General features: G+C 37.8%; 1 protein-coding gene across 4 annotated transcripts in view; it reads right to left on the bottom strand.

The window, feature by feature from the left end:
* The window catches only part of PRKCZ (protein kinase C zeta), a 158,890-nt gene that overhangs the window by 61,220 nt on the left and 71,281 nt on the right, over window positions 1-26,389 (bottom strand). For all 4 annotated transcript variants that reach the window (XM_054009539.1, XM_054009537.1, XM_054009538.1 and 1 more), the window contains one exon: window positions 6,546-6,631. In XM_054009539.1, coding sequence (XP_053865514.1) covers window positions 6,546-6,631 — 86 coding nt within the window. The remainder of the gene's footprint in view (window positions 1-6,545; window positions 6,632-26,389) is intronic.

Genomic DNA, 26,389 nt, shown 5'->3' with positions numbered 1-26,389 from the left:
GTTCAAGAACTTCAAGTGAATGGTTGTCTAATACTTAGAAGATTGGATAGGATGCTACCAGGAGAGCTGTAAGCAAGACAAGTAGTAATTCTTCTGCTCTACTCCATGCTGATTAGGCCTCAACTGGAGTATTGTGTCCAGTTCTGAGTGCCACATTTCAGAAGGGATGTGGACATACTGGAGAAAGTCCAGGGAAGAGCAACAAAAATGGTTAAAGGTCTAGAAAACATGATCTATGAGGGAAGATGGAAAAAATTGGGTTTGTTTAGTCTGGAAAAGAGAAAACTCGATATGATAACAGTTTTCAAGTACATAAAAGGTTGTTACAAGGAAGAGGAAGAAAAATTGTTCTCTTTAACCTGAGGACAGGACAAGAAATCATGGGCTTAAATTGCAGGAAGGGCTGTTTAGGTTGGATGTTAGGAAAAACTTCCTGTCACAGTAGTTAAGCACTGGAATAAATTGCCTAGGGAGTTTGTGGAATCGGTCATTGTCTAACCTGCTCTTAAAAATCTCCAAACACCTATCAGGGATGGTCTAGCTAATACTCTGTCCTGCCTTGAGTGCAGGGGACTGGACTAGCAGACCTCTTCAGGTCCCCCTTCCAGTCCTATGGTTCTGTGATTTTTGTCCTCCAAGCCGCTGAGGAGAAGACATAGGATATAGTTTTGATTAAATGTAAAAAAAACCTAACCCCCAACCAAACCAAAACTTCTCCTCAAAACCCTTGAATGTTGATCATTCCCAATTTGCAGCAATGTACCACATCTCTGTGACATAACATATGAACTATTAATGTGAAGCAGTTCATTAATGGCAATGTATGTTTCATTTAGACATCTTCCTAACCTGATTTCAAGCCTACAGATTTTATGTCAAGGGGACTATTTGCACCAAGGGTTAGCAGGACTGGGTCATTGCACTGCAAGAGAAACATCTCCTATTCTTTGTCAATAAATAGACAATTCAGAGTTTATGCCTGTTTTCCTTCAATGATTAGAACTCCCATCAGAAAAGGATACTCTAAACGTACCACCCGTATATTTACAAATAGAAGCTAACCAAGAAGGTTTCAATTTTCATTTTGTTATGTTGCTTTTTATTTTGCCTCTTGGCCCAATACCAATTGCCATTTGCTTCTGCAGTTTTTAACAAGAGTCGCTATTTCCTGTCACAACTTGATGTGTCACATCAAGTTATTTTATATCCATATTGTTCCACTATTTAATATGACTCATTAAAATAAGATACCTGTATTGTGTTCCAATACCTGGCTCTCCAGATACTTAGAAACAGTCTCTTCAATGGTAGCCTATATTCATATTACGATGAGATGCAGCAGTGTGATTTGAACTATTGCCAGGATTACTACCTCGGTCTCCATACAAATTAACTAAGGTGCAGATCATTCTTTCTAATTTTGATCTCTCACCACCTTTATTTTCTTCTTTTAAAATTCATTTTTCTTAATTTCTTAATTAGTCTTCCACTACTGATTTTTTTTCTTGAAATGTTTCAGATTTATAGGCCAAGGTGTTTGAGAGATGTGAAAAAGTAGTAGATTTTCGTTTATGAAAAAGGTCCTGTTCAGAGATATCACCAAAACTGCTTTTTTATGGTCATTCTCTGTCCAAAGGATTTTGAATAAAATCATTTAAACTGTCTGAGCTATGCAAGCATGACAAGTAATGACTACTTTAAAAAAAATTATGATTTAAACAGTTTTTTTCCCCCCATCCTTTATAATTGCCTCTTACAATTTTTTTCAACATTACAATTAGCTCTATTAGGTCAGATAGCTTTGCCATATTTGAAAATACCTGATTAAGAAGTTGTAATTAATGCATGCATTTCATTTTCATAATTTCTAATTGATCATTTAATTATATAATCCAATTAAGTTGTATACTAAATATGCTATTTTAAAACTGGAGGTGTACATTTAGTCTGTGCCTACACTGGGGGAAAGACAGATGATAGAGACAGAGGTAGAAATATATACAAGGTTTTTGGGGCCAAAATTTTGTACCATCGTTAGCCTCTGTGGAAGCGCTAGTGTACACAGATTTCATGGCTGCCAGCGGATGTGTTTTAAGTCCTGGGCCATATGTGGCCCAGATCCTGTAAATACTTACACACAGCTTATTATGCACATGATCGGTCCCATCAGCCACAACTGCATTACACATGCATGTAAAGTTCAGCACATGCCTAAGTGTTACAGGATCTGAGTCTAATCCAGGTCAGAATATGTAAGTGACAGTAGTAACTGATATCCGGACTACACTGGTAGCCATGATAAGAATTTTTAGGAAAAATAAAGGCCTAATACACTTTCACACTGAACACAAATTCATTGTATATGTAGTAATTCATTTTATTGCAATATTTTCAGCTTTTTTCTTTCATAAATTTCCTCACCAATGTTGCTCATTTTCTGTATATATCTATCTACCGGTATATGTGTTTTAATAAACATCTTCATAGCTCATTCTCTCAATGATCTAAACTCAATACTGAATTTGTGACAACTAACTATTCCTCTTGCAAAAAAACCAACAAAAACAAAAACCAACAAAAAAAAAACCCCTACAACAAATACAGGACTATGACGACTTCAGATTCAAACAGAAGGAGAAACTGGTTTGTGAGAGAAAGCTTTTATTCAAAAACAATCAATAATAAAGAATAGAATTCAAAAGAGACTGCTTTTAGCAGTTTCTTTTCTCAGGTTTGAATGTGTTAAGATCTTGTTTAAAACGTAGATAAAGTTGACTGCCCATATTAAACTGACTGCCCATATTAACCAAGTGTAGCAAGGGCAAAGGATTTGAGACGGCTAGATTGTAATACAGATTTACTGTAACATTTGCACATTTTTCCTACCTTTCCTACGTCAAGAGTTGCTAGGTGGCACACAGACAAAAAACAACTGACAGGAATTTGAACCACATTGTTATTTGAAAAAGAAAAAACTCTGAAATGACTATTTAACTCTGAGAACATCACAGTAATGGATTACAAGTATTTGTAATAAAGAGGAATTTTAACATCCTTACAGTATACCTCACCATACCTACACACTAACATTGGTAATGGTGCATGTCAGCAGGATTGTTAGGGTAATCAAAATACATAATAAAATAGCTCATATTAAAAATGTCATCCACTGGTTGGGGGGAACCCATTAAACAATGACATAAATGTAAGGTGTCACTTAACACATGCACCAAAATATGATGAAATTACCCTTTTTAACCCCCAAGTGGGCATCCATTACCACTTTAGCTAGGTTCCTTGTTATTTCTTATATCCAAAAGTAACTGTCACATTAAGAAGCTGAATACTTCCCACCTGTGATTAACAGTACTGTTTCTTTAATCAGCACAGCAATGTATGCAAACGGCATGCATTTTAGCCATTTTGCCCAACAAGCTTCCAGACAGCAACCTAACTTAGATTCTCAAATGCCAATCATTTAATCATTCCAGTCCCAATTCTCTCACATATCCACAGCACCATTTGAGAGCTCAAGAATGTTCTCTACTCCCAACCTACAGGCTGGCTCCGGCAGCCACTGTGACAGTCCCAGATCCCTCCCATTACTCTTGGTCTTCCCATGATTCACCGTATTCTTGAAAGCTGCACATGCTGTCTTGCACTCCTCCTCCTCCACTTCAGGCTTATACCAAACTCTGATGGCTCTGATGTAATTGTTCCAAGACCCAGAACAGTGAAAGTCTGTCTAGCCTAGCAAACCTGTAAGCTACAGTATGGCTTTCAGATCCTCTTCTGTGGAATCAATCAATCACTTACAGCAACACAGTGCTCTTCAGAAAATGGTTAAGTCACTTTGAATCCTTACTAGTAGTAGTCACAGAGTGAATGATCTTTCTGAAGCCCGTCTGTACTATTTATAAGGATTTGTAGTTCTGCACAGGAGGAACCCTGCACTGGTGAAGAACCAGTTGTAAGAATGGGGCCTAAGATCACAAGCAACAAATAAAGAGTGTAGGAAAGGAATAGTCAACTTTTTCCTTTTTAAAAAATATTGACTATACTCGCTGCACCTTTCTATCTTTAACTGGCTAGTTTCTTGCAGGCATAATGGAGAAGAAATCCAAAGGTCCCAGCCTAGGGGACTACCTAGGAAGGAAAGCCTCACAGTTCTCTCATCCAAAGTCCTGGGTTTCAGAAGGGGACAGAGGAGTCTACATGCTTAGACTCCAAGAACAAATGGCAAAAAGAGAGCAGATCTAGTGGACATTTTATGTAAATGTTGAGAAACAATTTGAATTCAGACCTTCTGGACTTCTTTTGACACATTCATGTCAAATTATGTGAGTTTTCTATATATTTTGTCACAAATTAAAAATAATAAAGAGAGTCATTCTGGGGTCAGGCTAAATAGCTTACAAAACGACCAACTGTAAAAAGCCTCCAATAATAAGATGTTTTAAAGAAAATGTCAGACTGAAAAAAATGACAACTTAGTGACTGACATCCTTGAGTGAGGCACTGCAGATCAAGAAACAGGAACTGAGGGTTAGTTTTCAATTACATATACTTATAATCTTAGGGGTAGTCACCGTTGTGTGTGGGCACAAAGGCTTGTGATCATCTAAATTACTCTAATAACTCTTTTACTGGGTTCCTATTCAAGTGCACTCGAGGTTCACAGCGAAAGAGAAAAGGTTATATAATTGAGGGCACTTTAAGACTGCAACTGAGCTGTGTACAGTGTTATAAGCCCACTTAAAATATATATAGTACAGAAGTTTTTTTTTTTTATTACATTATGCTGACAATCAAGGAGGTTTAAATTCAGGATCTTACAAGTGCCCATTTCAAACTGCTATTTTTGAGAAGTATTTGTCAAAGTTATGAGTGTTCATAAGTAAATCAACAAGCACAATCTACAGTGCTGTTGAATATAAGGGAACATTAACAGAGTTGTACACTCAAGCCCTCCCACCTCCTTTCACATGATATACCCGTCATTTGTGCAGTATTTTTAAAAATAAGAAATAAATAGAAAGAATTAAAATAGGAGTAAGACAAGACACTAAGCGGACTACAGTGTTCAGTGTTTGCCTTGCGATAGGTGTATTATAAAGTGATTTCTATTGCACAATTCATCTGATATTTTTTGAACGAATTCAGAAATGTATAGAATTGACTATAGAAACTCATTCATGGCTGAAGTTAGATATCTAATCTCAGACACACACATGCATATGTATATACATGCACACAATATTTTGTTATCTATGGTACACTGTTTGCTATTACTAGCTTCAGTTGTATTCTTATGGTGCTGTAGCTCTGAAATGCATTTATTCTCTATACTGAAGTTTAGTATAAACCAGGCCTATTAGGGACTGTCAACAAAAATAAAATGACCATGTTAGTGAGGTTTCAAAACCACAGATATATATTAACTACAGGCCTAATTTTCACAAACATTTTACTAATTACTAATATAATAGTATAGATTTCTAATTAAAATGTATGTTGTCCAAAGACATACATTTTGACCATGTAGTAAGTATAATACACAAAAAGGCAATGTGCATCAAAAACGGTATCTTAGTCACTATACTTGTTTAGTATGTGGTGAAAAGGTGCGTTATGTATATACATCTCATTTAAATTTTAGCGGTCCCCAGACGCAATACTTAACCTTAACAAGCCTTAGATCTCTGTAATACAACATGTCAAATGGCATTTTCGTCCCTAGAGCATTGGAAACAAAAAAACTCTATCCAAACAACAAAGATTTGATTCCTTTTACTGTCATGGGATATCATTGTTGGATCTAAAAATTAACCCACCTCTTTGCACTTAGGCTTTTATGGAATTCCAAGAGGTGTATCTTATATACAGTATATGTGCTGCAAAATAATGGCATAATGGGCTAGGTTAAGGAAGGAGGAGTCTCAGCCTTAAAGCTATGTTCTCTTGCTTGTATGGATTAAGTCAGATCCTTAATGTTGCTGTATCTTGGCATATATACTGATTTGCAGCTCAACTACATATACCAGAATTCCACCTCCCCCTCCCTCTCCCCAATTACATTAGATACTAGTTCCGGCTCCAAGCATGTTAAGACAGGATATTAAGAGATTTAATAAAAATCATTTATATAGACAATGAATGGAAAGGAATATTGAGGACAATAACTGTGCTTATAGAAAACCAGAACCATATGAGAGAGAGAGAGAGAGAGAGAGAGAGAGAGAATCTGATCTAAAAATATCTTTAAAAAATAATAATAAATAATAAAAGCTTGTAAGAGCATTTAAAAGAAAACATTTCCATTAATTATGTACTACTGACCTCATCCCAGATTCTAAATAATTCAAAAACTTCAGACTTTTTCTGGTCGTTGTGCAGTGAATAATATTGCATACTGAATTCACATAAACAAGCATCTCCCTTTTCCTTTTCTTTCCCCATGTTTCAAATACAGGAAAAGCACACTGAAAAAACAATGACTGCAGAGCATTACCCAAAAAAATGGCATTTTTAGCAACAGTACTCACTCTGTTAAAGCGTTTGGCTTGAAACAGATGCCCATTCACACGGTAGAGCTTCCTCCATCTTCTTGCTCCACGTCGGTAGATTGATTCTAAGAAGGAAATTAAAAAGGTGTAAAGCAGCAGCATAGTAACATAGCAATACCAGATACACCATGTCAAGCAAGTTGTGACTTAAAACATTCTTGCTTTTCTAAACACTAACACGAAGCTAAAATCCCTGCTGACAGAATCAGGATTTATTTATTTTTTTTTTTTTAAAGAAGTCTTAAATGACAGCTTCTGGAGGATGTGCTTTCGCCACTGCCTCTCCCTTTTCTCTATCCCTCTCTCTTTTTCTCACATGATTATAATCTTGTTACAGTTCCTTGGCTGCTTGCTGTTTCAAGCTCAGGTGAGATGGATAGATATAGTTAAAGAAACAGTGTTCCTCTATAAACCTCACGCTATTTGTCACCTTAATGGGTAAACATGTAAAGAATGTGTGTTAGCTGATAATGGAATATGTTACACAGTATTAAAACATTACAAAACCTTGTGTCCTGTTTTTCAATCTGATTTCCTCTCTCCTGCTTCACAGAATCCTCATACAAAAGGGCTAACATTTTCCACTAGAAATCTAATATGCTGGTTGTAAGGGCAATCTCCTAACCAAATCAGCCTGACAATTGGTAATGACTAGGGTTCAGCAATTGATATTTTCCAATTTGGTGACAAAACAAAAAATAAATAAATCCAGAAACAGTTTAGGTTCATTTCAAACTAAAACTAACCCTCAATGAAACAAAAAAAAATTTAAAAAAAAAATGTGTTTGGGTTAATTTGAAACGAAAAGTCAATTTGAAAGAAATGTTGAAATCGTTTATTTAGAAAAATCTGAAACAAACCACTTTGACTTTTTCAAGAAAAATCTATTTTTATTTGGATGAAACTATTTGCTGAATTCCTCCTGAATTCGTGGACAGTTTTGGTCACTGCCAAACTGTATTCTATTAAGTGAAACAATTTTGCTTAGCCCTAGCAGTGAACAGCACCAGATTCTGATTCCCTAACCTGTTATCCAGCCATCCTCAGAAGATTTCCGTGTGGCTAGATTCCCTAACCCAAGTATCTTGAAACTCTGTAAACTTGAGTTACTTACCAACTGATCTACTAAGTTGTTCTTTGGCACATTATCCAGGGATTTTTTTTTTAAAGTAACGAGTAAAGGTAGTTTAGCAAATTTTTAAAAATAAAAGTGATCAGACGGTGAAACTCAAGCAAATTATTAAAATTAACAAAGGAAAACAGACATAATATTTTATTGCTGGTAAAAATGAGGTCAGAATAAAAATCCAGATTACATTTAAATAAATGGATTTATAAAATGTATTGGTTTGTTTTCTTATGATACAGTACTGAACTCTGAAGAGGGAGGACAGTCAATATTTAATCCTTGGTAAATTAATTCAAAATGATCTTCAGTTCATCATCTTTAAACTTTTTGGCTTTCAATAAGTCAGAAATAAATCCTAAATTTAAACACATTTCTGAAGCCTATATTATTATAAGCTTGACTCACTTGTAACAATGGCAAATATACAACTGTGAGTATTTAGACTAAAAATAGATATGAAATAAAATGATCTTCCAACAAAAGAAAAATGTATTTAAGTCTGTATTAGCTAAAACTACTTCTGATCTTTTTTCCTGTGTGTGTAACGAGTGCACATTGGTAATGCATCCAATTTTTAGATTTCTTACTGTTTGTCCTACAAAACCAAGGCAAGTCATTTCTAGAAAAGGGACAAAGGACTATTTTGAAGGATTCTGGCCACACTGGAAATTTCAGCCCCAAATCTGAAAACACGTGCACACATGTATAAATTTACTCATGCAAGTAGTCCCACTGTAAATTTAAGGATCAAGACCTTAAAAGACCACAGTACCTTTATTTTTTTTATTTTTTATTTTTTAATAAAGTGTTAATTGTTCGAAAGAAAAAAAAACTCTCAGAGATGCTACAAGTCTCTGTATACAAGAGAGGCATCAAATACAGAGTTGCTAGTCCAGATAGAGCCTACATGATGGGATTATGTACCCACATGGCTATTCATGATATACAAAAATCTAAGCTTTCATTAAAAAGTAGTTTCTATTTTCATTGTTGCAAAGGAAATATTCCATATATGAATTTAATGTAATCAGTGCAAGCTGTCTGCCTGAAACTATGGCTCTGAGAGGTATGAACTTCACTGCCTACTATTAATTCCAATGGTAACTCTAAAGGCCTAATTGCACTTTAAAAGACAATCTCTAACTATTTCACTGTTTATTTAACATTCAAATAGGGGAAAGGATTGGACATGAAGTCCACTAGTGGAAACAGGAGTTGGTGCAGAGAAGGGGGGGGGGGGGGATACAGATACCCAAGCAAGAGATAGAGGAGATGGAGAAGGAAAAAAGAAACAAAGGCAAAAATAGCACTGGTCCTCAAGATGAGCATGTTTTCCTGTTGTGCTATGCTGAATGAAACAAAACAAAAAATAAATGATAACTGGAAATTTAAAGGTTATATTCTATTCTTTATCTTTGGGCAAACTTCCCTGTGACAGTGGGAGATCAATTGTGGATTGCTGGGTGGGATGGTCTGCATCCTAAAAGAGTTTCAATCTTTTAGCTAACAACAGAAAGTGCTCTTGGAAACTGCCCTATCCCAGAAGCAGCTGTGAATTTGGGTAATAAATAGCAATATTTACTTTCACCAGTTCCTCAGCTTGATTGCTTTATCGCACCATAATAACCATAGTTTTATCTTGGTTGAGTCTGAGCCAGCTCATTCTAATCCAAGCATTGGTCCCAGCAAGACACTGGACAAGACAGTCAACTGCACTGGCTAGGTGTGACAAAGACGAAAAAATGGAGCACCATGTGTATATGGAAAACTCCACAACCCAAGCAACCTTATGATCTCTGACATCGGCCTCACATACAAATTCATCAGCACAAAATATTGCAGTAACCTCACGTGAGATTGTCCCCGGGGTAGCAGGTCCATTTCACTGTGAGACCTCTCAGTAAGAAAAAAAAACAGTGACTCCAAAAATGAACTCCATGCCGAACACAGAGGGCAGCCATGTCAGCAATACTTTGTGGTCAATGGTATCAAAGGCAGCTGGCAGAGCTAATAAAATCAGTATGGACATAGGATTCTTGGTCATCACCAGAAGCTGGAGATAGTTAAGCAACGAAAACAGGGCAGTCTCCATACCACATGTAGGACAAAAATTGGATTGACCAGGGGCAACAAAATCTGAAGAATTTAGCATTGCCAGAGTGGCTTCACCTATTTACTTCCAATCAAAGCCAAAAGGGGGAGATTACACTCTAAAAATAATTAGCTAAACTATCGATGTCAAAAACGTTTCTTTGAGCAAGTGCCTAAGTAATTCTTCCTTATGCATGGATTGCACCACGGGATGCACTGACCATCAGCTAGAATGTTTTTTTAGAATCAGTCACCAAGAATGGGGTCTGTATGGAGTCAGAAAATGGGGACTAGTATAACACAGAACTAACTGACACTGCAGATTCTGTCTATCAGAAACAATGTCTGTAGCATGTTAGAGAATACTTAGTAAATATTAACTTAAAATGAAAATGGCTGGCTCACATTTTTAGTATTCTTTTATCCACTTTTTTCAATGGTCCCATTTCAGAACTACCTATCATAGCTTTCAAGGACTGCAGAGTGGGAAGATAAGGACTGGAATGGATGCTTGCCTCATTTCCTTGAAAGGAGGGACAGCTTGCCCTCCTGACACCATGTAGTTGAAGACAGAGAGGGAAGCCAAAGTCTCTGATAACACAATGGGGTGGTAGAAATTTGTACAAGAGCAGCACTCCCAGACCATCTTACAAATAGGTGGTAAAGAGTGTTCTGTAATTTTTATCTCTAGAGAAACAATTGTAATGCAAAGATCCAATTATCTAAATCCTCCTTTTGATTTACAATTTAAAAAAAAGGGAGAGGCAGTGTAGCATCCTAGCACAGTCACATTACATTTTCTTTATTGTTTGGCTACTACTCCAGATGGATCAAAAATGTAACAAAACCATGGAATGAAGAGATAGGAGTAAGCTAAGTAGTATGAAGAGTAGGGAGGAAATTGCTGACTTTGAAAACAAATAATGTAATTAGCCCTCAGCTACACTAGCCCTAACAGTTTTTTTTCCTTAGTCCATGAATGAGTTCAATGGTTGACAAACCCTTTAATATACTTTTTTTCATTTTATCATATTTCACAAAAAAAATCTTATGTTTAAAGAAACCAGTACCTATGTTGCTAGTCAACCCAATATGAAGTTCACCTGATGAAATACACTCCCTACCTTCCCAAGACAAACTAATTTTCACTTGAAAAAGAAACTTACTGCTGTTGGTATGTCTGGACACTTTTTGTGTACCAATACCACTGCATGCCTCAGTACCAACTGGAATGAGACACTTGTACTTGGGACTCAAGATAGAGTTACTAACTAGTCCTGGCACAAAGTTTCCAATAAGCAGCCACAAGGTCTGAACGCCTCCATCAAAGGAGAATTAGGAAATCTACTTGCTGCATTCTATGATAATGATGTGAAAATAAGGAATGCCAGTAAGTGACTGGTCTTTATTTTCTGGCTCCATTCAGGGTCACAAAAGCTTACATTCTCATCATAGGGGAGAGGTTAGCAATTACTGACTCTGATGGCTGTTGGATGTAATAAAAAAACCTCCATAGTATATATCAAAATAACCCTCACAAAACTAATACAGCTAATTAATCTTTCACTCACACACACGATGTCTAGCAGGGAAGTCAGTAGACCTGAATCCCTTAGAGGGACGAGAGGATTATTCTGCCTCTTAAAGGATATCGGTCAATAACTACTATTCTTGAACTTCAAAGGTCTCTCCTCAAAACAATTTCTTCCTGGTTCCTCCCATTCAGCTGCTAAAATAGATCAGCCTCCCTCTCCCCCAAAGATCTCATTAACAAAGAGTGTGAGATCTGAGTCAATCTCAAAATGTCATTTAGCCCTATCTGACACTTGTTCCTGTTCATTGTCAAGCTCTTGAGCACACTATAATACAGTATGCATTCTCATTTTGCGGTTCCATTTTTGCCCCAAATTAACAGTTACTTTCCCCACATTCAGATCCTCAAAGATTCAGGACATCATATTGGATGCTTGGCTCAGATGGAATCCTGAATGAAAATCAAACATATCTACCAGGTGTAGGCTTTTGAATTTTCCGTCCCATGTAAGACTTGCCAAAATCATTGGTTTGCATCCAAAACTGAAAATTATTTTGCATTTTAAAATCAATACATGATCTCCTCAACTGTTGTTTTCGTAGAGTAGCATTTAATAGCCTTATCTAAATCTTTTGGATGTACACAAATCCTTTACTTGTTTGTTTTTATTACAGTGGCCATCCTGTAAACTCAGTCAGTTGGTGTCTGAATTTCCTCTAACTTCTAAATATTCCATCAAGTCGAATTCAACTTTAATCTCATTGACAGTGGGACTTTACTTGGTGCATGTGTTTTGGCAACACACTGCAATGTATCAATGAAATGTATTATAGCCTAATGAACCCGAGACCATAAAAAGCCTGATCAAGTTCTTTAAGAAGGTCTTTCGTATTCTGTTTAGTAGGCAAGTTGATCGATGTTTGCAAACGGTTTGTCAATCCAAGGCTACATAGGACTTTCTGTTGTACTATTTCAAAATGAGTGATATCTCAGTCAAACATGCCACTGTGGCTTTCCTACACGGCTCATTTTGTGCCCACTACATGAAACAAAAGCTTTTTTAACGTTGGATACTTAATCATTTTGTTTATGCTTCCTGTGATCACACAGCATTCAGCTCCATTATCAATTTTGATTGCTTTTTGTTCATTTATTTCCAATAGCACAAACCAATCTGTTTGTTAAACCTCGCTTCACAAATTTATTAAGGAGATCCAACAAAGAACTCTGCTTCTGCAACATAAAAGCTTTGCCCTCTGGCTGCCGGTTCGCCAAAGTCTTTCCTATTTTTTTTTTTTTTAAATAAAATATATATAAAAAAATTCACTCTGCTTAGCGCAACACGTTTGCAAAATGGTTGCTTTTACTAAACACATGACACCAGAACCCTTGTATTGGGTACCTTTATGTCATGTTGTAATTAATTCCACATTTATGATAAACAAATTAAATATGGTCTCTGCTATTTGTTTATCTATGCATTCTGTTCTTTATATTCTGGTATGATTTTTAATTAGATGCACTTCAGTTCTTTCACGGCTTCCTCACACTTATATTTTGGAAACAATTTTGCACTAGTCCTGCAAATATCCACTGTTCTTTGCACAGTTGAGAACATGGTTGTTTTAACCTGAATATCAGTTACACCACAAATAATTATGTCAGTGTGTAGGTTAACTTTTCAAATTCATATGCTTTATTACATAGGTCTATAATCGAATAATAGTTCTCCATGGCAGCTGATATCTTTTACATAAAGTGTACTTTTCCCCAAGTGACATTATCGATGGGATAAAAAAAGTTTGAAGTTTTAATTATTTTAATCTAGCAGTTCTCGTTCCGCTTTATGCTCCTCCTGGATGATATTACACATCTCCAGTGCTGTTGGGCCTTCTGCATGTACCAGTATGGAGGATTTTACCCTCTCCAATTCCTCTTTGGAAAGAAAAAATCCTGTTTGAGCAATGTACAGACAGGCAGTCACTAGGTATATGCTCGGGCATAGACTCTTGCAACAGTAAACCAGACTTATTTATATAGTACTCAAAAGCATGTAAGACAACAGGTCCCTGCCAGAAAGAACTTACAATCTCAGACAAAATCTGTATAAAGGATGCGGGAATCAAACATAATGGCAAAATAACCAAGGTGATATGTGGTATGTGACATTTTGGGTCTCTATTTTATGGCACCATGTTTTCTAGGCACCAACAGCAAAAAAAATAAAATACTAACCATGAGCTTTTAGGTAAAATGCCAAGGTAATACCACTTAACCCACTTCTGGCAATCAATTGTTTATTTTTGAGCACTGCATGTAGACTGACCTATGTAGTCAGGACACCTATCCAATTCCCTAAAAGAAAAAAGTAAGTAAATAATTTACATTCAACAAATCAAGTCATTCTGAATGTTGAAAAACATGTGAAGTATGTCTTCTCAAAACATGGAAAGCAAGGAAAAATGCTTGGGCCTATGAATATACCAATCTATTAAAAGAGCAGGAAATTTAAGTGGAATGTGACTAATGACATTTTCTGAAAAAGCTGAACTGAATATAACCACCCTACTGATTATCCAGATAATCTTTGATGGAGAACTTGCATCCTTTTTGTACCACCCTAATAGAAACCAACCCTTAAAGCCATTAATGTGATTACAGAGTCTGCAAATACAATAGTTTAATCTGTAGCTCTTAAAAAGACTATGTCCTTGGGCACTGATTTGAGGTGGTGGGGGGGGGGGGTGTATCTGATGCTGCTTTTGTTTTTGAAAGATGTACAGTCTGATTGCTGGCAATTAAATGTTTTAGACAAGTATTCTCATTCTCAGTTTCAGGTGGAAACTACAGTATCTGTGAATGTATTAATTCTGATAGCATTCATCTTTATTTTCAAAGAGAAATAATCTACTGAATAAACATGTAATAAATAAAAGCTACACATTTAAACTCTCAGAGTTCCCACTCAGTTCAGAAATCAGTATCAGCTCCAATGATTCATAACCTCAACAAAAATGATGAAAATAAACCACTGGGCAAGTTGAATTTTAAACAACACTGCAATATATTCTAACCAGCTGACTGTAGTGTTCATCTGTGTGTTTTTGAGCCATAGCTTAGCATCAGTACAATATTGTTGTATACATCTTGAATAGCTGATATTAATGAATGAAAAGAACATGTCCTGGGTGTCAGATTTTATTACTGCAAGTAATATTCTTTCATTATAAATGTTTACACTTCTATACAATTTTTCAGTCTAGAAAAGATAATCACTTGCAGCAGTACTTGTAATAAATATCAAACAGAAAACCAGAGAAAGGGTTAGCAGCTACAGCAAACATATTTAGGATCAAGTTGGGCTCAATAGTGGAGATAATAGATGCCTTTGAACTTGATGGTGGTCATTAAGTATTTGAAACTTGTGGCCAGATGCTCAGCTACAGTAACTTGTTATGGTTCCATTGATTTTAATTGATTTAGACAAGTTGTCTTGTCTTTAAGGGAAAGGAGCTGTTGACAGAAAAAAAATCAGGTAAGTTTCCTTTTGTTTTTCTTAATAACCAAGTCCATATGATGGTGACGATTCTGAGTGAGAGCCCAAGCATATAGCCTTAACAAGAAATTTAGCATATTTGGGTGTGGGGGACAGACACGCAGAAAGTAAACCAGAGTCTAAACAGCTGTTTTCTGGGTTTCTGAAAATGATGCTGCCTCTGTGAATTATATTAATAAATTCAGATAAGCTGCACTTTGTTTCTGTCATAATATCCTTTAGATTCTCCATGTCTGTCTATAAATTAGACTAAGAACATAGTATCCAATGTCTATGCCAGACATAGATCTTTGAAGTTTTATTAGTTTATCTAGCAGTTCTCGTTCCTCTTTATGCTCCTCCTGGAACATATTACACAACTCCAGTGCTGTTGGGCCTTCTGCGTGTACCAGTATGGAGGATTTTACACTCTCCAATTCGTCTTTGGAAAGAAGAAATCCTGTCTGAGCAAAGTACAGAGAGGGCCTCCTGTCTCTCTTCAAACAAAGAAATAATGTAATTCTGTAGCCCAGTGTTTTTTGACCATTCAAAAATTGACACATACTATATTTAACGTTGAGGGCCTTGAAATAAGAAGTGAGCTTTCATATGAATGTCTATTAGGATACTCTCAAGGAATTTTAACTAACAGTTTCTATGGTAACCTGGAGTCCTAAAAGAATACAGTGTCTGAGAAAACGCATTTAAAAACTATGTTTAAATAAATGAAGTTGTGACACAAACTGTCAATATCTGCAATACTCAAGTTAACACTAACCCTCCATCTTTAATACAAACTACAGGCAACTAACAAAAGTGGGTTGCATTAAGCAGGGAATGAAGCCCCAAGCCCCTTTCTGGGGTTCTATGTTTTTGCATTTAATAGTTTTTTATTCTGTATCTGTATAGCAACTGGCACAATAGACTCCCCATATTCACCGAGGCCTCTATGTGCTACTGTAAATACAAATAGTAAAAAATCTCAGTGCTGTTCATTTTTCTAACATGCAGGAAATATGAACAGGTTTTCTTCATACTGTGAAGCTAAAAACCCTAAACTTCACGGTATGTTCAAAACAGCTCAGATTTTACTATATCTGTGTTGGCAAAAAACAAACCCTACATGTTCCTAGAATCTATAGTAATCAGAATCTAAAAGAATAAGTTTATTAGCTTTTTAGTGCTTAGTTTAGAAAGTCTACAATGAATAAAAAAATGTTTTGTCAAAACTAAATTTAAAACCTCTGACATTAACCTTTGAAAACAAAAAAGAAATACACAAGCAATTTTGTTCTAAATGATATTATCATCACAGTTGAGTTCTCTGAAGGTATAAACTGAAAGACTGCAACATGATTGAGGACTACTGAATAACTCCTGCTACTGATTTCTTTAAAACACCAATAGTATGTACATGAAATACGAAAGAAATCTGAGGAGTCATGTTTGATGGAGACTTATTTTGACTAATAACATACCAAAGATCAATTATATTTTTCTAGAGATTTAGGAAAGAAAATTAAAATTACTGTTTGAATTAAGAGCAAGAGGTATAAGAAGCCTTGTTACAATAATTTTTTACAAGATTTTTTTATCTGGTTATAGCACTAATTAATATTCCAGTTCTTCACCGTGGTCCAGCATGACAGGTCACACGTGATCCAAAACCACTCGTGTGATGGAATATAAGAAATAATGACACGTGAGAATTAGCACATGCTACAACTGTGCTAACCTGGAGAAAACAGTGACAGAAAACATCAGAATACAAAAAAAAGATTTCGACAGGGACTAGATAGGATATGCCTTACCTACAACCTATGCTTCTATGCAATGACACAATATCTTCTACAAATATCAAAATGAAATAGTTTACCTACCAACTTGGACAAAAATTTTCCAGAAAATTAGCTTCTAATTTCTAGGAGAGTTGGGATTAGAGTAAACTGCCAGTATAATGGGATGTTCCATGGGGATAATGGTAAGGAACACTCCTCCAAGTTTGTAGAACCCAGCTGGGCAGCTTATCTACTACTACAGTATTAGAGCCTCAGGGCTGCAGCAGCCTCGACTGCAGATGCGCTGCCTTATCTAATGAGGGATGCAAATGCAGGGGTGTTAAGCCTTCAGATCCTCATATTTGAACTCATGGCCTCCATGTAAAGATGGATTAAGCCCCACAGAGAATACAGCTCTATAGACCACAAGAATATAGAAACCCTTGTTCCCAGCATCCTGCTCTTTACAGCAAGACTGCACTGTTGCCAATGCCTAAGTAGTTTTACATACTAGCAGAGGATTGGTTTGGCCAGGACTTGTCACCCAAGTAATTTAAAATGATTGCTCAGTAAGAACAAATCCAAAAAGAGCACTGCTTCGGAGAGCCTGAGCTAATAAAAAAAGTGGAACACTAATCTAAGCATCTGTAACTGTAAGGCTTCTGATAGCCAGTTCAAAAGTCCTATGAGAGGTCACCTTCTGTTTTATTGGGTATAAGAAAATGTACAGATTACAGTGAAGAAACTATTAGCTGGTCCTGTGGGAAGCCATAGTAGTGAACAATGCAATGTGCGATTTGCTGTAACAGGCAGTTTGCCAATCTTTCTCACTTTAAAAATGTTGATGAAAACCCTCACATTTACAAACAATGGTGTAAAAAGTCTAAAAGTTATTAGATAAGAGGAACTCATGTCCTACTATTCTAATCTCTTTCAGAAACTGCTGATGCCCACTACTCTCTAGGGATTCTGTGTTTACAATATGTATGTATTTACTGTAACCCTTAGAAGGATGCATATCCTTTTCTTTTATATGGCATATTCTTAAATATGCTTCCAATGGCATTAATCTCTTTTCCATTTACCTCAGATTTCATAGTACAATGGTATATGCCTGGGGGAACTCTGCATCAAAATTAAAAACGCTGCACATAATATTTTAAAATTCTGCAAAATTCTGCATATTTTGTCAAAAAAACATAATAATCACACTTGTTTCAATTATTTTGATAATATATTTCAAAAAATATGTCAGCAAGTATGTCTAACAATACAGACAACAAAAAAGATTCAGAAAATATTTTCTGAAAAATAGATTCCTTCGTAGGCATATTAATACAGAACTTTGAGTAATTAAGGCTACAATTTAGTCAAGGGTATTTTTAGTAAAAGTCATGGGCAGGTCAGAGGCAATAAACAAAAATTAATGGCCCGTGACCTGTCCATGACTTTTACTAAAAATACCCGTGACCAAATCTTGGGGTGCCGCTGCTGTCAGGGGGTGTCCCAGGGGAGTGCTGCTGGGGGCAGGATGCCCCGAGGGAGAGGTGGTGCTGATGGGGGTGGGAGGGCGGAGGAGAGAAGCAAGGGTAGCCGAGCAGCGGCTGCTCCGGCCGTCCCCAGGGCCAGCCGCACTGGCTGCTGCTTAGGCAGTCCCTGGGCAGCTGGCCCGGGGCCATCCCAGCGACTGGCTGTAGAGCTGCTCCAGCAGCAGCCGGTGTGGCTATCCCCGGGGCCACCTGGGCAGCTGACGCCACAGCCAGCTGCTTGAGCGGCCCTGAGGTCAGCAACAATGGGTGCTGCAGGAATCCTGGAGGTCGAGGAAAGATGCAGAATCCATTACTTCCGCGACCTCCGTGACAAACACGGAGCCCTAGTAATAATTCATTTAAACTACAATATAGAAATGTATTTCCAGCACCCCTCAGAAGCAGTGCAAAGGCTTCGGGGAGTCAGGGTTAATGGAGGAGCTGAGGGAGAGGGAAGTAACTGCTGGGAAGGAACCAGCTGCATGTGCCAAACAATGGAAACTTTCTTAAATTTGTGTAGCTGATGGCTGAGATTGATGCTGTGCTCCAGGAGCATCTAAGAAGAGTCACCACCCAAGAAATGTACACACACCACCACCTGGGGAAAAAATTCAAAATGAGATCATACAGTTACTGGCAACAAAAGTCAAACGGAAGATTGTGGCAGATCTGAATTCAGCAAGATATTACTCTTGTTATTCTGGACTGCACACCTGACATCAGCCATACGGAACAAATGACTTTAATGGTGTGTTTTGTAACAACAACAGAACCTAGTGAAAATGTCCCTGCAATGGTGACTGTTAGAGTATTTTCTAGAATTTATTGACATTGATGATACTACAGGAGCTGGTATGACAAATGTGCTTCTTACAAAGCTGGAAGATATGGGAATTGCAATACCTGACATGAGAGGTCAGGGCTACAATAATGGTGTCAACATGAGAGGAAAGAACAGAGAAGTGCAGACATGGATCCGAGAGTTAAACCCTCGAGCTTTTTTTTGTCCCATGCAGTTCTCATTCATTGAACTCGGTGGTCAGTGATGCAGCATCAGCTTCTAGTGAGGCTGCTGAATTTTTTTATGTAATTCAAAGCATCTATGTATTTTTCTCTGCATCAACTCATTGATGGCAAATTTTGAAGCAACATCTGGGAACATCCTCCCTGACACTGAAACCACTGAGTGCCACATGATGGGAACGTTGAGCGGAGGCGATAAAGCCTATCAAACACCAAATTGGGAAGATAGATGATCCCATAGTTGCCATTATGGAGGATAATGCTATGACAGGAACTATTCGTGGGAGAACAGTAGCAGAGGGAAATAGAAATTTGAAGTTATGTACATTTCTGGTGATTCCGTGAGGCTTAGTGTTGTGGCATGACATACTGTTTGAAATAAATGTTGTAAGCAAGAGACTCCAAGGTGTTGACCTTGATATATCTGGAGCAATGGAACAACTGAACAAAGCAAAGTCATACCTACAGTCTTTCCAGTCAGATGAGGGATTTCAAAATGTTCTGAAGAGTGCACACAAGTTGGCAGAGGAACTTCACACTGAAGCTATTTTCCCACCCTTTCAAGAATACAAGAGTCACTGAAGACGATGACATTTTGATTACGAGGCACGAGATAATTCCATAAGAGACCCCAAACAACAATTCAAAGTTGAATTCTTTAACCAGGTGCTAGAGTGTTCAATACAGTCAGTTGAAGAACGTTTCATGCAGCTCAAGGAACACAGCAGTATTTTTGGGATGTTGTATGATATTCCAAAACTCCTCACTATACCTGAAGAAAACCTACACCAGCAATGCAGGGCACTAGAGACAATGTTGACGCATGATGACATGCGCGATATTGATGCGAGTGATTTAGGCGATGAACTGAAAGCCCTTTCAAGATACAGTTCAGCAGGATCAACTCCAAAGGCTGTTCTGGAATATATGTGCACAAATAACATGACCACCCTCTTTCCAAACGCTTTTATTGCTGTGCCCATACTTCTAACACTTCCTGTAACAGTTGCCAGTGGAGAACACAGCTTCTCCTAGCTGAAGTTAATAAAAACACATCTACGCTCCACAATGACACAGGGGAGGCTGGTCGGCCTTGCAACCATCTCAGTAGAGCATGAGCTGGCCCAGACTGTGGACCTTCAGGAAGCAGTTCAAAACTTTGCAACCAAGAAGGCACGGAAAGCACCACTATGATTATTCAAACAGATAAAAATGCCAGTGTTTACTATGCAGACAAGAAAAGTTACATTTGTTGTTCAGGCATTTGAAAGTTAAGTGTTACTTAAAATTTTTGAATAAGGCATTTTAGGTTGTTAGTTCTCCTTTATTGGGGTAGGTAGCAGAGCAGTACCATGAGAGGAGTAGAACAGGAAGAAGGCAGAATTGAGACCTTTCCAAGTTTTGGCCCAAGTGAGGGGGCATGAGGGCGTCATTTGAGCTCCCCGCCTCAGGTGCCAAAATGTTGTGGGCCGGCCCCGATTCTGCGTCAGAGCAATAGCCCAGAATTCCCCCAGGAGTAAATGGTAATTGTTTTTCTTGACCTAGCCTTTGTATTTTAATACACCTTTTGGTATTTATAGCCTTTTGACAAAAATCAATTAATAGATTTTCAAAATAGTATTAAAGGGGGAAGACTGTTTACAAAAATGGCAAAAAATACTGTACAATACAAATGAAGGAGGCATTAAAAAAAAACCCTCGATTTTAACAAGGAAAAAACACACTTACTGAAATACATCTTGTTCTTCCTGGGCAATGCATCATACTATCAGTTGAATACAGAGCCCCAGAGAAAAGTAGTAATTAAATATTGTCCTGTTAGCATAATCAATGTATGCTCAGCATTTTTAAAAGGAAACAGTAGGACTTTGCTCTTTCAAAGTAATATTGGCACAGATAAGTATGGTACAATATCAAATTCTTCAGAACTAGGAAAATAAATTAGTCTTCTGGGTGAAGAGTACTGTATTGCAAGTACTTGGATGTCAATGTCAAATGATGCAATAGAGCAAGCTACTAGATCAGTGAAGAGAATGTAAAGATAAGTGACTGTCGTAAACCATCCCTTTTCACTCAGTTCCTTGATGAGAAATAGTTTGACTCAGCAGCAAAAAATAAACAAAATGTGGCTGTAGTTAGAATTAATGAGCCCAAAACAATGTTCAATGAATTTATTCAAGCCTATTCTGTAAAAAATGAATGTAGCTATACTTACACTAATTATGAAATACTTCCACAATACATATATCCTTAAATACTGCTTTTCTGCTCTAATTGGAATATATACCATAATCAAGTATCAGTGAAAGACTGCTCTACCACTTGTAGGATGGCTCACCACCAAGAGAAAGAATTAACCACAAGGATTTTTTCCATGTCAGCTAATTGACTCATTAGACAGTACCATATGGAGGCAACTTACTACATCTGTGTTCTGAGCACGAGCTTATCACAGACAGGAGGAATATTAAATGGTTGATAAATTAATAAGCAACTTGTGTTGCCATGCCTCCTATGTTGAAGAAATTCATAAACAAAGGAGCAACCACTTCCCTGATTGAAAATATTAAACCATGTCAGACCTTCATATCATATTATACTAAAGTAGTGTGGTCTGGTGAACAGAGGACAGGACTGGAAAGTCCAGATTTTCAATGGCTCTGCCATTGACTCATTGCGTGGCCTTAAACAAGTCAACCTCTGATTCTATTTCCCTATCTGAAAAATGGGGCTACTACCATGTTCCTCACAGAGGTGTGAGGACGTATGCAAGATGCCAAAAGCTGAGACTGAACGACACAAGATGGATCATTCGATAATTTCCCTGCTTTGTTCATTCCCTTTGAAGCATTTAGCACAGGTCACTATCAAAAGATTGGATTCTGGACTAGATGAACCATTGGTCTGACCCAGCATGACCATTCTTATATTATGTTCTTATGCAAAGCCCTGTCCTGTATGTGCTAAGTACTATTATTTGGTTCTAATTACACTTAAAATATAGCTCTTATTACAAAAGAAATATGAAACTATGCACTCCGAGTCACCCCATCTGGATTACTAAATGTTTGCCATCTATGTTAAATGAGGCATGGATTAAATTGCACTTTTGCAACTAGTTGGACTTTTAGGCTTCCATAACAGGATGATAATTCCTTAGAATTTACTCGGATTATTAAATACAGAAAATCAGATCCAAGAAAGAAACATACAGAACTCAACCATGTTAACAGATAGCACATTCTCCATGTTAACTAATGACGCCACACTGCGTCGTAAAGCCTCAGGAGACTTTTCCACAAATTTCAAAAATCAAAAGTCTGACCCAACCTCTCTGTGATTTTCAAAGAGGCAAGCTCATGATTTCTTAGAGTAGGCAACATTGAAAATATCCCAAGCAGAGGCAAAGTGACAAGAGGGGAAGGAGAAGGTTCAAGACAGCTGACCATTTTAAATGCCAAAAAAAAAAAAAACCACAACCTTTGGCACTAAGACAAAATAAGGGTGGAGAACATCTTTTCATCGTACTAGAAAGGAAAATTAATTAACAGAGGTTACAATTCACTGACCTTCATACAGGAGGTTAATTATGGTCATTAGAGGACATCTTGAAGGTTAGCTAGTTTTAAAAAACATGGCAGACAGCAAGTTTTAAGGAACAGGGAACAAGCAGTCTAGTCCCTCGCAGCAGCAGCCTTTTAGATTTCATGGAAGGAAAATAATATGGAAAAATACTTGATTGAAGGCATAAATTAAGTTGCACTTGAACTCTGGCAGTCAACTGAGAGTTTCCATTAGTTCGTAGTTGGATAACCTTCACAAAGACCCCCTTGCCAAGCTGCTACCTGAAGTGAAGTAGGATCCAGGCAACAGATTCTTACTTCCATTTGGGGGGAAAAGATTAAACAATGCAAAGGAATATCTTGGGGTCTACTTTCCGATGGGCAGCATGAGAGATTAGCTGAAGATGACCACATAGATGAAAGAATGCCCATTTACTGAACATCACAATTGCTAGCCCTCTTGCTGCAGGCCCAGCTTCACTGACAAATGTTTTGTCAACAATTTTCATTGCTATCTTCCAATCCACCTGCACGATGGTTATTTATTATTTAAGTTACAGTAGTTTCCAGAAACCCCAATCAGGATCAGGGCCATGCTGTGCTCACTGCTATACAGACACATTTAAAAAAGGCACTGCCTACTCTAAGAGCAATCCTAGGGCATACACCCAAGACCTAATGACGGAGAACAAATCTTTCGTCTAATATGGCCATGGAGCCCTTGTGTCTTATAATCCTTACTCAAAATTTGGACTCCAGAGATAATGTATGTCTATTCTCTGATACTCTATTTGTACTGCCCACTCTATGAGCAATTTTCCCAAGCAAGTCTGAGATAACATTAAATGCTTCAGAAAAATCAGTGTCCCTTTGTGTATCAAGTGAAATGAAGCATCAATATATAGACAGACAGAATGCCTATAAAGCATGAGAGCTGGAAGTCATGCACTAATGGCAAGATGCAGTCAAATGTATATTGCTGACCGAAATGGCCCCCTCGGGGATTATAAATGTGGGATTTCACGTCCTCATCCATTTCACAGTCCACTCGTCCTAAGGAAAAATCCTTGGAGTATAATTCTAAGCATTTCTGCCTGTGTTCATGAACAAATGTGCTTTCCAGGGGTGCCATAACATAAGAACGGTCATACTGGGTCAGACCAAAGGTCCATCTGGCCCAGTATCCTGTCTTCTGACAGTGGCCAATGCCAGGTGCCCCAGAGGGAATGAACAGGTAATCATAAAGTGATCCATCCCCTGTCGCCCTTTCCCTGACTGGCAAACAGAGGCTAGGGACACCATCCCTGCCCATCCTGGCTAATAGCCATTGATGGACCTATACTGTACTCCATGAATTTATCTAGATCTTTTTTGAACCCTGTTTAGTCTTGGCCTTCACAACATCCTCTGGCAAGGCGTTCCATAGGTTGACTGTGCATTGTGTGAAGAAATACTTTCTTTCGTTTGTTTTAAACCTGCTGCCTATTAATTTCATTTGGTGACCCCTAGTTCTTGTGTCATGAGAAGGAGTAAATAACACTTCCTTATATACTTTCTCCACACCAGTCATGATTTTATAGACCTCTATCATAACCCCCCTTAGTCGTCTCTTTTCCAAGCCGAAAAGTCCCAGTCATATTAATCTCTCCTCACATGGCAGCCATTCCATACCCCTAATCATTTTTTATTAGAGAAGCAGTATTAAATAGCATAGTGTCACATGAGGAGGAAGAGAGGGGTTATCACGAAAGGATTTTCCAAAATTTCTTTTATATTTTTCCCCTCACATCTATTTACATAATATCTGCAACACTCATAATCCTTGAAGACATCATTGTCTTCAAACTAAGTACTTTAATGCTCTTATTAGAGCAGCAAACACACTATGCCAGCAGTCTAACAATTATACTTTAAACAGCGCTGGAACAAGACAGTTTGAATGCACAAGGGAGAAGGAAAATGTTGATAATTAAACAGATTTTAGTTATCTTTCAAAAAGCTTTTCTGTAGATATCAACCATTTATCAACAATACCTCATCAGCGTTCTATTTATTGGTGGGGACGGTTAAAAATCCAAAATGAAAACTCTCCACCAAATTTTTATACCTCCACCCTGCCACCATTGGAGGGGGTTATGGTGGGGGAATAGTGTCAGCAGGGGAAAGGAACATTGCCACAGAACGATGACACTAAAGCCTTGACATCCACGACTTCAGATGAACGAATCCATTTTGAAAGGAACTGAGTAAGAGGCAGAAATCACAAACTAGACAAATTACTTTTGAGGCAACTACTACAAAGGCCTTTATTAGGGAACCAACAGATGGACTGTAGAAATGTGATGTGTGGCTTTTGGAAATCAAACAAGCTTTACAGTTTGTGAAAGAAAAAAAAAAAAATCAAGGAATTAACCCATACCCACTAAGTCAATTATTCATAAAATTAAGAGGTTTATTACAATTGTATGGAACACTACAAGTGACTTTCTTCCAGAAAAAAGAAGAATAGGAGTACTTGTGGCACCTTAGAGACTAACAAATTTATTAGAGCATAAGCTTTCGTGGACTACAGCCCACTTGCATCCGAAGAAGTGGGCTGTAGTCCACGAAAGCTTATGCTCTAATAAATTTGTTAGTCTCTAAGGTGCCACAAGTACTCCTATTCTTCTTTTTGCGGATACAGACTAACACGGCTGTTACTCTGAAACCTTTCTTCCAGAACACCACTAAACCACAACTACCATATCCAGACATAGGCACCAAATGGTATAAACAAAAATCAGGGGCCAAATTAAACTGTGGCATAAACAAGTACAATAACATGTATGTCAATGGACTGTCACACCAAGACTAAATTTAGTCCTTGAATTATAAAGAGGTAACACTTTCCTCATAAGAAAAGTAGTAATTATCAGTGCATTAGGTCAGTATTTGCCACCTTTTGTTCAATACTGTCCATTTGCCAGTCCCTACATTTTATTGAACTTCTGTTTCTATAGCTCCAAATCAATTATTTATTTGACCAAATATAAAAATCATCGTGAAGAGCTGAACTACTATAGAGCCTGTTAGAAATTTACAAATATTACCTTGTTGCTACAAATTGAACACCGATACTTTTGATTGCTGCACACAAATCATTATCCAGAGAAGAGTTATGCACATTCTTTCTAGAAAATGTCATTGTATGAAGATCAACGTAGTATAATTCAGATGACATAACAATTAGAATCAGACTTTAAGGTCAGAAGGGACTACCATGATCATCTAGTCCAGGGGTGAGCAAACTACGGCCCGGGGGGGGCCACATCTGGCCCTCCAGATGTTTTAATCCGGCCCTCGAGCTCCTGCCGGGGAGCAGGTTCCGGGGCTTGCCCTGCTCCAACCGGGGAGTGGGGTTGAGGGCTTGCCTCACTCCACGTGGCTCCCAGAAGCAGTGTCATGTCCCTCTTCCCGCTCCTACACATAGGGGCAGTCAGGGGGCTCCGCATGCTGCCCCTGCCCCAAGTGCCACCCCCGCAGCTCCCATTGGCTGGGAACCACAGCCAATAGAAACTGCAGAGGTGGCACATGCGGACAGGGCAGCGCGCAGAGCCACCTGGCTGCGCAGGAGCCGAAGAGGGGACATGCCACTGCTTCTG

Source organism: Malaclemys terrapin, chromosome 19 (genome assembly GCF_027887155.1).
Source record: "Malaclemys terrapin pileata isolate rMalTer1 chromosome 19, rMalTer1.hap1, whole genome shotgun sequence".
Classification (NCBI taxonomy): Eukaryota; Metazoa; Chordata; order Testudines; family Emydidae; genus Malaclemys; species Malaclemys terrapin.
Note: the sequence above shows the minus strand (reverse complement) of the source record. Positions and strands in the feature narration are given on the sequence as shown.